Source organism: Crassostrea angulata, chromosome 6, assembly GCF_025612915.1.
Source record: "Crassostrea angulata isolate pt1a10 chromosome 6, ASM2561291v2, whole genome shotgun sequence".
Classification (NCBI taxonomy): domain Eukaryota; kingdom Metazoa; phylum Mollusca; class Bivalvia; order Ostreida; family Ostreidae; genus Magallana; species Magallana angulata.
The window spans coordinates 22,831,771-22,846,766 of NC_069116.1; the positions used below are offsets into that span (position 1 = coordinate 22,831,771).

Below are 14,996 nucleotides of genomic sequence, written 5' to 3' on the forward strand. Positions count from 1 at the left end.
ATACAAGCTAACAAATATATAAGTGAATTTTCACTGGAATTCTATGACCAGATTTCACAAAGTTCTGAAATAGTTTCATGAATATATTTAAAAGCTCACCATTGTCTTCACTTCCTTCTTCATTTTAGATTCCCTGATATTCTTCTCTACTGGTTGTTACTTTCTCAAATTTAATTCAACCATTTGAAATGCTTAATACTCCAACAGTGTAAGCTAATATTATATATACCTGTAAATTTTGGGTGGTCAGACTTTTCTTTATTTGGAATGGTTGATCAGTGTTTTCTTAATCAGTCAGACATACTGTATTGACAGCTTTTAATGTTGGCAGTGTGAAAAAATATCAGGGTGGTCTGAATTTAGACTATTTATGAAATGTGTTGCCTAAATAATGGAGTGACTTCAGAACCTTGTCCCCCATGGTACCTTTCTTGTAGTCCTAAACTAATATCTTCCTAGTAATTAAGGTCAGAAGTTATCTACATGCATGATTCTGGAATTCAGACCATGAAATTGACCATATGATGGGCAATGTTTGGAGCAGTGATAAAAGCACTGCATGGTGTGGTGTTACTTAGAACAAGGGTCACCAGTATGACCCCTCATGAGCTCAGGCAGTCTAACATGTTATTGACAGCCCATGACAGGTCTGTGTATTTCCACAAGTTCTGTTCTGTTACTGAAAGCCTAAGCATTGTAACAAACAAATGAATAACGTAATGGGTATGTTCTTGGCATAACTACCTGATTTCCCTATATGACACTTGATGACAATGACATATACATGCAGTCCTATTTTGACAAAACTGATTTCCTTTTAATTCCCGGTTATCGATCCATTATTGTAGAAATTACATGTTGTACAGTGTACTTGTATATTGTGGACTGCAAAAGTCTAAGAAACAATGATTCAAGTTAGATTCTTATAGTGCTACAGTTAGATATCTGCCTTAATTTGTATAAAAACTTAAAATATTCAGTTCTTTTACAGAAATTGTAAATAATAATTTTTATCGCTTAATTTTCTCTATGACTTAACTTCATGGTTTTCTCAAATTGAAATTAAAGTTATCTCTGCATGTTAATTTTGAAAAGAAATGAGCATTTTCCTTGTTGTGGCCCTATAAATGTTCTAATCATTGTAGTTGAGAAATTGTAGATTTCTGATAAAACAGGTAACAACAAGGGAAAAAAACCATTAACCTTTGTTGGAACCTGGCTGGGATTTATTTGCTTTGAAGAACTGATATGTTTGTCAAGTAGGCAAGCATTTTTTCTAGAGTTGGAAGTTGAAATAAAAACAGCAAGCTATTATAATTTGTAACTGCATGTACATGTATTTCCACAAGATGGAAGTGAAATAGGTAGTAACTAACCTATTCATGAATCATATTTATATCATATATCTTTATTGTAATATCATATTTGTATCTCAGACAAGTAATTTCTTCGCCTGGTTGAGTACATATTGGTGTCCTATTATTCAAGTAGCACTTCTCTGATGGACAGCAGCTTGTAAAAGGATAGCTTGCAAATGGACACCAGGTGATAGCCAGTTTATCTCTGTCACAAGAAACGATGAACTCCCTCAAAATGATTGAATTTGTGTTGCATGTTCGATGTAAAAGCTGTGTAAAGTTTGCAAACCCACTTCATTTAGCTTGTTTATGCTTCAGAGTCTTAAATTCAGTTAAACTACAATTATTTAGATGTTGATTGGGTTAATCATGACCATTAACCCACTTTTCAGGAAGTCTCATTCTTGAGATAAAAAATTGCATATGATTTTCAACCGAGTTATTCCAAATAATGTTCTTATTTAGTCAGATGAATAAAAAAAAATTAAAAACTAGTAAAAAAAACCTGTTCTTTTTTGAGGAGTTGACAATGTTTGACGGTTAATCTTTTGTTGATAGAATGAGATGTATGTTAGCTAGCACTCTGAAATGCACTTTATATTTAACAGATGCATTTAAGATGGAGATTTAGTCAGTGCAAAATTTTACAAAAAATTCCATTCAGTCAAAATATATACAATTGTATATCATTCAGAATTAAACTCAGTGGGGCATGCGCTTGATAATGATAATTGTATTGTCAAATTAGTTTGTGAACTCTTTCCTTTATCAATGAAAGCAAACCCAGATACCGGTACTTTTATGATATCAAACTGTTTGAAAATTAGATAAATGAGAAGGGAAATATTGAGTTTTATGCAATTGGTAGGTTAGGTTACTCAGGGCTGTAGGGAGTCTGTTGTGAAGTCTTCACAATGTTTGTATGTCCTATTTAGCAGCACTGTACAGAATATGCTCTTTATTGAAGCAGATATATTCCACAGGGTGAGTGCTTGTTGAACTTAAAATTTTCAAAATACACGAAAGGTTTATTATACTTAAGATAATGAAATTAACCATCATCTCCTATAATTCTGCTTTAACTCAATATAATAAACACTCAATGACTCTTCTACAGATTTTCATCAAATTGTTTTTGTAATTAAAAGTATATTTAGGAAGTTTTATTTGGTTTGAAACTAGTACAATAAGCTGAGGAACTTTTAAATCCCAGGAGAAAATATGACTTAACTGAATCCAAGCGGCAGTGTAGGCGATTTTCTAACAAGTATTAAAATTGCAAAATTGATGATGAATAATAAGTGTTTATTAATCTGTTAGGATATTTTTTTATTATTAATTAATTCCCTAAAATACCTAGAGTTACGGCATGCATTTTGTCGCAGATAACGGTGTAGAGGAAGAGTAAGTGACGCAAGGCACTCGCCGGGAAGACGAGAATTTTAAGTGGTTTCCTGAGATGGCCCTAAATAAGAGTTAATTTTCATGGCAGACAGTTCATTTTATTATCTTGATTGAACAGTTGCAGTTTCATTTCATTCGTATTAGCTACAATATATATACCTTCTTTCCTCAGTGCTTTATGACCCAGTTGGTGATCTTGAACACTTGAGTTTAATTTGAAGGTCACAATTTTCAGAGTTCATATATCTATAAGTAATTCTGCCTAAGACCCTGTGTGTAAAATATCAGAAATTGAAAGACTACTAAGCGTGAATTTATGTACAAACCCTGAACAAATTATAGAGATTAGTTCATTTTGATATCTCAGATTTTAATGCTAAAATATGATGAATATTGATAAATTTTCATCTCTTTTTTTCTGTTTACTTTTTGTCAGTGGGGTCCATCTGTCTGTCTGTCCATCTATAAACTTTTTACATTTTTGACTTCTTCTCCAAAACCACTTGGCCAATATCACCCCAATATCACCCCAAATTTGATACAATTCATAATTTGGTGAAGGGGATTCAAGATTGTTCAAATGAAGGGCCATGCCCTCTTTCAAGCAAAATAATTAAAATTATTGGAAAACACTATACATGTATTTGGTATGGTTAAATATCTGCCCCCAATACTAACCAATTTTTAACCAGGTTTTCTGAAGGAAAAATCCAGTTATTAAAATGGTGAAAATGTTGGGCTGGTGGGTGGGTGGGTACCTTTATTGTATGGATAACTTCTCCTACAGTTCTCAAAATAGGAAGCTGTTGTTTTGTAGATCAAATATACATATATCAGAGCGGTGCACATTACTTGGATTTTGATTTTTGATAATTTATGAAAACAATACCAGCTTTTGAACTTAGTCATTTTCATGCAGAAAATGGCATATAGGGTACTCCATTTCTCTTGATGGGTTATGTTTATCAATTCAGGGTTTACAAATAGATACTGTTCACACAAAAGAAAACCCAATTTGCTGTCACATTGACAGATTTTCTCTTGTTAAAGAGTGTCATATGAAAACCAAATCTTTATAAATCATTGTACAGAGGATACCCACTGTCGTGTATCCGCGCCGGTAGTGACGCGTTTGGATAAAGTGAAAATGGCGGCTCCGTTTGTTTCTTGATAAGTTTTTGTGTTATTTAAGGCTTACATTGTTTACTTTTACATGAAAAAGATCGTCAAAGTTATTTAAAAGCATATTAAATCTTCAAAGTTCTACGAAGTTTATGTTAAAATTATGTAAATAAGCAGTTTATGTCGATTTATTTTGAACAACGGAACAGGTTTGGATGACCTTGTTTTTCAAAATAGGAACGGTTTGGATACGCATCTGATACGGTTTGGATGTGGTTAATATGTTGTTATCCCTAAAAAGAACAGAGGAGAGAGTCAGGCTCGGCACGTTTATTTATTAGCAGGCACACATACTATTCAGAATGCTCTAAATTTCATAATTCCGGGAAGTAGAGTTATCTCCCATGAAACATTAAAAAATATTGGGAGAGGGCGGTCTAAGTTATGGAACTTGTGCCCAATCCCAATTGTATTATTGTACAATAAAAATATGTTCAAATCAAATAAAAAAAAAATATAACGGGGTACCTGCAAACGGCCTTACAGTACTACAAAGTGAGTGCAAACAATTCTTTTAGTTATCCCCTCGCAAAGGGGATATAGCATCGCTACTGTGCGATATACATGCCCTCGCTGCAAATCATGCTTTCAATATTACGGAGATCGTCATGTGATAGACATATGAAGTCACATTGTTTAAAAAATAAACATACACGATTATAAATATTATTTCAGAATAACTAAAAATACACATCATATAGTCGCTTGCCATAAAAGTATTAGATAGTTGTCTTTAAAGGTGTTTAATATTTCAATTTCTTTATTAACCAATTAAGGGCCCTCAAGGGGCAACATGAAGACTGTTGACATACAACATCCAATGAACATAAAACATTCAATAAACATATACAAGAGGGAAAGAGCTGGATGATTTAAAGAACTATGACAGACATGAACAATTAAATAGTATATATGTATATATATATATGTATAATAATGTATGTTTCCATATGTTTAATATGATGTATTGCTTTTTTGGTTAAAAGTGAAAACTTTTTTTTACATTGCTTTATATAGTTTTATTGTGTTCCTCAAGTTTTAACACATATTTTCTTTACAATTTAAAATTAAAGAAAGTATTCTTTTGAGATGTTAGTAAAAAAAATTGATATAACTATTTGTTTTGCCTCGGACTAGAATGTCGCGACGTCATTGGATGAAACGCGTCACGTGGCTGCCTTACAAATTTCTTTAAAAGGCAAGCGTCAAAATTTATAGCGCAACATGGCGGACGTAACGTTATTTGAACTGATTTTCTACACAAACGTTTGTTTACATATCAAACTTTAGGTCCTCGCCTTCTATGGACTTTACCGACCCCACAAATTTCTTTAAACAGTCAGTAACAAACCTAATAAGTAATAATATATACATTTTCATTTTTTTTTTCATGTGATAACACAAACGTATCAATTTTGTATACTATTTTCAGTCCAATAAATTCAAATGACGTGTAATTGAGGTGCAAGTGGGGTTTGCTTATTTGTATTCAAATATTTAATCGTACAATTGCTGTGAATTTAATTAATATAAGTAATATGGAATCATTCTTTGGATACTGTGAGGTGATAATTTCACTTCGGACTTTATTGGATATGACCACGCACCGACCAAAATTATCAATTATATACTAAATATACCGTTTTATCAGAGGAAAAAAAGCATGCCTGTCTACAGAAATGAACTTAGTCATCCAGTTTTAGTCCCCTTCGAACATGTGGAAGTATTTTGTTTTCATGACGTTTATGAAACTGTCGGACAGGAAAGAAAAATTCACCGTCTGTATATTAAGTTTTTTTTATCTTTTGCATGCTGTGTAATTGGATGGTCAACTATCTTTTAAAAAGATGTATCTTCGATTGCACACCGATAAATTGCAAACTGCTCCATTTATGTCTAAAATATAAAAAATGATATATCTTTAAATTATTCAAACCGTACCATTTGCACAATTTATATTTTAGCATCCAAACCGGAATAATTTAATTATCCAAACCGTACTACTTCTTTGGCAGGTGCATGAAGTTATTGTTTTTTTTATACATATTAATGTATTAAAAAGATATTGAAATGATTTCATTTTGTTAGTGTAGTGTTTTAAATTAATTTTGGCTGCTTCAGATTTTTAGTTGGTGTTATATTATCTACGTTATCTCGAAATAGATCTTGGTTTTTGCGTTTAAATGACACGTTAACGATTGATATTCCTATAAAGAAGTTATTATTTACGATGAACAAAAATAACGCACACCTTTTTCAACTGCAAAACCTTCAGAAAAATATGAATGATTATTACGATGTTTTAATTCATATTTACCTCGTTGTCGATAGAAAAAAGGACACAACACTCATTGTTTTTGAAGTGGATACGCCATTTTCACGTTATCCAAACATGTCACTACCGGCGCGGATACACGACAGTGATACCTATCACTTTAATCTTGATTTTTGTTACCATTGCTCATTTGCTGTTTATCTATGACATCACCTAAACGACCCAATCCCCGCAATTTGGCAAACAAATGAAAATATTGTCATATTTTCTTTATATTTTGCATTCAGAAGTATAGAGCGCAGGTCTGCTCAAATACAATTTTAACATGTTTTTCTTCATATAATTATACACGTCAGATACTAAAAAATGGTACTAGAGTGAGCCTGCAGTCGATGTTTCCCAGTCGAAAAACCATCAAAACAACATTGAGAACACCCGTATATTGCTACAAAACATCGATTTATCAAAATAAGACAATCTTCATAATGTCATTTCTGCATTATGATTGTCACAGTGGTGATAACCTTTTAAGTTTCTTCAAGTCATGAACTCCATTGGTAGGGTTGAGCCACAATTGGGAGTCAATTTTTAGGATTACGTAGAGAAGCATCTTTAAAAAATCTTTATCTCAAAAAACAATTGGCCAGAAAAGCTGTTACTTGTGTGGAAGCATCCTTAGATAGTGTAGATTCAATTTTGCTCAAATCATGATCCCCAGGGGTAGATATCTGGTGGGGCCATGATTTTGGGAGGTCAAGGGGGGTCGAATTTTTGCATAGAATATAGTGAGAACTCTTTCAAATCTTCTTCCAGAACACCATTTACCTTACAAAAGCTGCAATGCTCAGAATGTGATATGAATATGGAATCATCCTGTTACAAAAGAGGCTCAATAATAAACTAAAATATATCAGGAGAAAAATCTTTTTAAACAAGATCTTTTTTATTATATTGACCAGATACGTTGTATATGACTCCATAAAGCTGATTTTATTATGACTTGTTGCTCAGGTGAGCAATGTGGCCCATGGGCCTATTGTTCATATTGAACAGATATATATTTTGTGTAAACTGCATGCTTGTGAGTTAAATTGTCCTACCTTAAAGTACAAACCACTAACATGTTTTAAGTACATGTACATGTATACGAAATATAGGATAAAACTTGACTTGGTATATATTTCTTACATTATGGAAATTTGTGGTGGGGGTGGGGGGGATGTCCATTATTGACAACAATACATGTTTCTTTATGTTAAGAAGATAAATTGATATGGTCAATAATACAGCTAGGGTATAGATGGTCTATAATTACCTGTCTTGTGCCAGTATAACGGAAATCTTGTTGAAATCCATCAGCGTGACCAAGGAGATAGATAGTATCTACTTAGCTCAGAGCAGACAGATGGATTTATCAGTTTTCATGGATTTTGTAAAATATGCACCTTTAAGAATATTTATATTTGAAGAGAGTAGATCTAGCCATGCAAATCATAGGCATTTATTTCTTATATTTAATGAACTTAAATATACAAATTCTATGGGAAAAATCAAATTTGAAAACATGATGTACATGTATAAATATGCACATTTTCTCAATATATAGCGCAAATTTTTTTTTTATTCTTTTGCCAATTAAACACTGTTAAGAAAGTATGATACTCTAGTACCTCATGAGTACAAGGACATTCTATCTTTTTCTCAAGATTCTATATTTTTCTCAAGATTATCAACTATCCATTGTTAAGGTCATTGTACATATATACACATGTATGTACAAAGTCACAAGATTGGTTGTAACTCATTTAATGACCTTCAGACATCATACATGGTGAATTTTTCAATATAACTGATTAAGGAGTTAGTTGTTTTAAGTCATACTAACGGTAATTAGTACTAACAATGTACTAAATTTGATAGTTAATTGCTTTGGGTTGATGGTGAAATTTTATGTCAATAAGTGTGCCTATTTACATCCTCATCACAAATTACTGGTACATATGTACCTGTAATTAACTCAGTCTTACCTGTGCTAAAGGAACTTTACCTACAGTAATAAAAAATGAAGATGCAATTTTGTCCTATTTTAGTTTCTTTATTACATTTGGGACTCAAAATGCAGATCGATCTCCGTAATTTTTTTTTTAATCAGTTATAAAATACCGGTACCCAAGGTACATAAAAATACTGGTAATCAACCAGATTGAAATGAAATGCTTTAATTAAGGTCCTCCGTTTCCAACGGAAGACGTTATTGTTATTCTTCAGATTCTTTTTCTTCTTTTTTCTGAACACTTTTTGTGCATGCGATATCTCAGAAATAGCTTGACCGATTTGCACGAAATTTTCAGATCTTACTACCTATGTTCTGAAACTTATCGGAAATTTTTTTGGTTGATGACATCATTTCCGTTCTTGAGATATTGGCATTTTAACGATTTTTAGGGGGTTGGTTTGTCCAAGTTGTCAAAGTTGTTCATTATGATCTTATCAATGTCGTAACAATAATATTTTGTTCGGTATTGCGTAATATGAGTGTAAAAAGCTAGACTTGTAACCATGTATTTGTGTTTTATTTGGCAAATAAACGGGGCATTTGTGCGTATAACTGACATAAAGGGTACCAGATTACATACGGAAAGTGTTTAAACATTTAGTTATTTTCTAGTGAAACACATTATGGACAAAAGAACTGCTTCTATGCAATGCATTTGAGTAGCATTTAAAATCTAGCTGGATTCTGAGCTGTGTATGTGAACAATTATGTATCCGATCCCTTGCCCTCGGCCGCATGACTATTTAAAATAACAAAAATAGAGCAGTGTACATTTGGTCATAAATTGTTTTGAAGTTTACATATTTTATTTGTTATGATAGATCATATAAAAAGGACAGATGTTAAAGTCGTAATACAACCATACTAGCTACGACGTAAGGGTCAGTTTAAACACAAGTCGAAATAATTTTGTAAATATCTTGTCTAATCCGGTGGTTCTAAAAACATTGGCCGGATTAGGCAACATCCGGTTTAGAGGATAATGTTGCAATTTAATTATAGTATTTAATGCAATAGGTCTTGATCGTGTACTCTTACAAAATTTTCAATTCAATTAAATGTCCAACATTTTAATCACCCATAGATCAGAAATGAAATATCTTTGGAAATGTAGTACAGAAGAAAAGATGCTCAAAATGATATACTAAACAATATTAAACCTTCAAAATGTCATTAAACGGCCCCTATAAGGAAATAAGGAATCAGCCCCTAAAACTTTCTTTCCCATATATTTTAAGAACGGTATTGAATTTCTAAACACTTGTTGAACAAAATATGTTTAAAATTAAAAGACCTTTCATTTTATATTAAGAAAAAAGGGGCTGACCCCTCAACTTAAGGGACCAGAGGGCTCTTAAGACTTTTTTCTAGTCCTTTACTGAGAGATATTTTGTGAAATGTTATGTTACAGTTATGTATCCAAGCAATGTAATGATTTTATCGTGTTACCTAATAAGGTGTTTTTAGAGGTCAAATGTCTGTAAAATTAATCACCCATATATCAGAAAGTAAAAATCTTTTGAAATGCAGTATAGAAGAAAAAGGACTATGTGCGGTATGGTCAATTATCTGCCCCCGATTTCAACCAATTTTTAAATAGTATCGTATAAAAATCAAATCTTCACAAATCATTGTATAGAGGATGCCTATAACTTTGATCTTAATTTTAGTCATCATTGCTAATTTACTGTTTATCTATGACGTCACTTAAATGACCTAATTCCCGCAAATTTGCAAAAAAATGAAAATATTCTCATTTTTGCTCCATATTTTGCATTCGATAGTACAGAGCGCAGGTCTGCTTAATTGCGATTTTAACATATGTTTTTTGTCATATAGTTATACACATAATATTAAAAAATGGTACTTGAGCAAGCCTGCGCTCAATGTTTCCCAGTCGAAAAACCATCGGAAAACACCATATTTTGCTACAAAACATCAATTTATCAAAATAATGCAATCTTCATGACGTCATTTCTACATTATGACGTCACTGTGGTTATAACCTTTTACACCTTTATTTCTAATATGATTTTAACTATCTTTCACCTTATTTTTAAAGCTCTTTCTAAATTTTTGATTTTGGGGACAAAAAAGGCATAAAACCGCACATAGTCCTTTTGTTAAACAGCCCCTATAAGGGGATAATGGATCAGCCCCTAAAACATTTTTTCACATATATTTCATGAACAGTAAGGAATTTCCAAAGACTTGTTGAACAAAATATGTTTAAGATTTAAAGACCTTTCATTTGATATCAAGAAAAAGGGAGGAGTGACTCCTCAAATTAGGGATCAAGATGATCCAAAATCTTTTATCTATATAGTCGTTTATTGAGAGATGTTTGTAATAGGATATAAAAGCAAAATTAAGTATAATATGTATATATATCCTGATTTTCTCATGCTTTACCTAACTAGGGTTTTTAGGGGCCAGAGGTAAAAAAGTTTAATCTTTTCTATCTTATTTGGAAGAAATGCAAGTATTTAAAAAAGCAACGTAAGAGAGCTTATAAAACGCATTACAGGAAAGCATTAGTACTCAACTCTTATTTCCAGATCATGTTTTGTTGTCGAAAGTTAAAGTTGATGACGTCATTTCACCTTCTGAAAATTGGACGGAAGACCTCTTCGTTGGTCGCAATGAGATCGTGTCTAGTTCTTATATTATGTTTGGTTTTCATGGGGACATTCATTAAATGAAATGGGTCAAAAATATTTTATATAACTGTGTATGGGACCATGATTTGGTTGAGGAAAGACTTACTTTATGTATAGGCTTGCTTTTATAGAATTGTACATGTATTGTGCAGATTTCTTTGGGTTTTTTAAATATATTAAACTTTATGCTTATTATTTTTAACATGGTGAACATAATTTGAAAGTATTTTGTACCAAAATTATAAGAGTCATCTTGTTTCTTTATCTTTTTGTTGTAAAACTTCAATTGTATGGTTTTTTTGTCACCAACAGAGGATGTGTGCCTAATCAGACGCTGTATAACCTCGGGCTTTTTTGCCAACGCTGCGTATCTACACTACACGGGGGTGTATAGGACAGTAAGAGATGACCACGAACTTCACATCCACCCAACATCTGTACTCACATTCACTGACCCACCCAAATGGTAGCTTTCTTGTTCTATCTGCTTATTAATATTTCTTATAGCTTAGGAATTCTTATTGTGTGTAGTGTTATAGTGCTTAGTTTTGAAATAAACAAATACAAAAATTATGATCATAAAATAAATAACATTTTTCGAAATATGGTACATTATTATAAGTTTTAGAAAATGCTTGTCAACCAATTTGATTTCATTCCTATTAAATTTTATTGATATTTGGGGTTATTGTTTTTCTTCAGGGTGGTGTTTAATGATATTGTCCAGACAAATAAGGATTACATGAGGGACATCTCGGTGATTGAACCAGACTGGTTGTGTGAGCTTGCTCCCCATTTCTACCAGTTTGGAACCGTAAGTTCATACATTTAGTATAGATTCTTATTTTACACTAGTACCAAATTCTGCATTTAAGCAGTTTTGTATCAAATTGTAAGAGTGAAAATTTGCAAACACTGAAATTTTGTAATATTTCAAAATATAAGTTTACAGGAGTCTAAAAAATAAAAGGGAAATCTAGCTGTGAGGGTTGCCTCTCGCAATTTTACCTGGATATTTTTTTTTGCATTCAGTCACGAAACTATAATACGATGTACTTTTTGCTGTCTTGCTGATTGCATTAGCTTTGGATCTAAAAAAGCAAGGTTCAATTTCAATTAATCTTTATAGTTATTTTATTAAAAAGACAATTAAGAACGTTATTTTCAGCTGATTGAATAATTTACTAACATGTAATATTTAATTAAAGGTTAATAAGGCAAGTTATTTTAAACAAATTTGGTGTTTGCAAATCACTGAAATCAGAGATACAAGTATAATGTTCTTTAATCAGCCATGTTAACTATGCTAAAACTGCATGCATTAAAGAGATCAACTTTAAGGGGATGCCAGAGATTCGTAAAATTATGTAAAATCAAACTGTAGAAACTGTAGTTTCACCACCCCCTCCCCCTCCCCCCCCCCCCCATATTAGACTCCAAAGAGTCTACTGTTTATATTATATTGTAATATGTGAATTATTGTAAACTGATGGGCTGTATTGCTCAAGGTTGAATTTCTGAATAAATAATAATGTAAGTCTTTACATGCAATCAACATGTCATCAAAGGTAAGTTGGGTTTCACCAACTGTTAAAAAAATGTATAGTTTATTTTTCTCTGAAACAAGGATTGAGGATGATATTCAAACATCTATCAGATGAATGAATGTTAAGAACAATTATCACACCCATATGATGGCATACATGATTTGGCTTTGGAAGCTCAAGCAGGGTTAACGGAGATCAATAAGATGCTTTGTTTGGTGTATCTTAGCTCTGGAAGGAGAATGAAATTGCACTTGATCGAATGTTTACCCAATAATGACTATAAAATACAAACATATCAAGTGTCTGATCTTGTCAAAGTGGAGACTTTCTTTTCCGTGTTTATCAAAGAAGTATGCGTTACTTAGTGAGGTTGTTAATCATCTCTGCCTCTCTTTTCTTGTTTTTAGGAAAGAGAAATAGCTTACAAACGTGCCAAAAGAGATGAGCAAGGAAGATGAGGGGATGATGGGAGAAACCATTGACGCTTTATGGTGTGAATTCCGGTTTGTGTGTGAAGGTGTGAACTACCTTAAGCATTGACATGTGACCAAGTTAGCCATTATCCACAGCTGGCCAGCGGGACACAGTAAATTGTCTCATCACTGTGGGAAAAGTCAGAAATGGGGTGCTAATGCTGCCTGTCATTATAGAATCTGCAGTACTTATTTTCTTATCAAAAAAATCATGACACGTATTGTCTAATTGTTAATCCATTTGATGGTGACCTCATTTATTGGATTTTATAACACATTAAAAATCAAGTATTGAATTTAAGTTTAATTAAGTCAATATTTTTATGTGTCCAGTAGTTTCATATCTGTATATTATTGTTCAGATAGATATATATTAGTATGAAAGATAAAGGACTTGTACAAAGCCCAGTGAAAGTTATTGAATGAAGTTAGTGTCATGTAAACTAGCTGTGTCATACAGTGTATTTATTTTCAAGGTTTTTCTTATGAAAATGCATTTTTATGGCACAATATTATGGCACATTATTAAACAAAAAACCAAAGGTTTAATACCAGATGTACTAAAGACAACACATATGTATTATTTTGTCACAATTTTGACATATTCTACCATAGATGTTTAGATAATTATAGAATTCAGGAAGAAGAAATGGATAGAAATGTAACCTATAGATATATATGCACTGAGACAGTGTACCAATATGTGGGAATTTTATTGTAAAAATGCCTGTCATGCAGTGCAGTGTGAATACCACAGACAATGTATGATGTTCCCTGTGGGAGATTTATAGTCATTTAGTTTTACTTCAAATGAAGTATGTGTTTTTGTATCCCACTCCCACTGCCTTCACCAAGTCATAATTTGAAGTGTCTGTATAAACCTGGTATTATACATGTGTGAGAAATATTTACGAGATAAGCTTGTGAATATTTATCATCATAAACCAGTTTGGCATGTTTATACATGTAGTTGAAAATATATACTGTAAACCAACTTTAATTCACACGCAAGAAATTTTCGCGAGAGCCTTGTTGTGGCGGATATTCCTTGCTGTGAATTGATTCCCAACTGCCACTGATATGTTATTCTCCAAATAATCTACCCATCTTAATAGCAAAAATTAGTCATCGCGATCCAGTATATCTCCAGAAAAGTCGCCACAGATAAAAAATGGTATACGGTAATGTGACTGTATAGTTGCTATGGTACTTTCTCATGTATGTTTTTTTATTGTGGATTTATTTCAACTGGCCAAAAAATAATGTGACCTATAATACTTGGTTTACAGTAATCTGAGATCAGTTTGATCTTGAGGATGTGTATTTTGTATTTTAATTGACAACACCAATGTAGAAGCAATTATTCATATTTATATTTAATAAAAATTGAAACTTCTGAATACAATGCAATGAAAAAATGTACAATGAAGGAATTTGAGTCTTTGATTTTATTGATCTGTACTGTTGTATCTGTTTTTCATGAGGTGCACAGTTGAGCACTAGATCAGTAACCAAAGCTTTCCAAACTGCATACAAATTCTACATATTCACAATTGATTCAAAGATTTGTTACTTAATTGTCTGAAAAATGGGACAAGACCCAAAAAAAAATTGGTACTAATGGACTCCAAAAGCCATTAATTATTAGAAAATCTGAATCGCTCACTCTGACAGTCTGCCTGTTATTAACGCAATCAGTTGCATCAGTGGAAGCACCATGGCCCTGTTCAGGTTTTCATAGATGGGGAGAATGTTCATTGATAATCAATGCAGGAGAAGTGGAAAAGTTGTGTTGGTACTTGGAAACAAAAATTAGAACAAGTTTAGATTTTGGGGGAAAAAAAAGAAATTGAAAATCTGGATGTTAAAAGCTGTATGGTCTGGTTTTGGGTGCTAAATAAAATCTTGTTTTAACCACACTCAATGGGTAAATGTAACAAAAATTGTCAATCTGAATATTAATAGAAGGAAATAAAACAAAGAATATGATAATTGAAAATAAAAAAAAAATAAACTAAATTAATGTATTGATTAAAACAAA

The 14,996-nt window shown here is 32.2% G+C and overlaps 1 protein-coding gene across 1 annotated transcript in view; it reads left to right on the forward strand.

Moving 5' to 3' along the window:
- The window catches only part of LOC128187737 (probable ATP-dependent RNA helicase DHX35), a 68,855-nt gene extending 54,467 nt beyond the window's left edge, over window positions 1-14,388 (forward strand). The window contains exons 23-25 of the mRNA XM_052858274.1: window positions 11,248-11,401; window positions 11,638-11,749; window positions 12,890-14,388. Of these exons, the coding sequence (XP_052714234.1) occupies window positions 11,248-11,401; window positions 11,638-11,749; window positions 12,890-12,940 (317 nt within the window). The 3' untranslated portion in view covers window positions 12,941-14,388. The remainder of the gene's footprint in view (window positions 1-11,247; window positions 11,402-11,637; window positions 11,750-12,889) is intronic.
- Window positions 14,389-14,996: the final 608 nt, after the last annotated feature.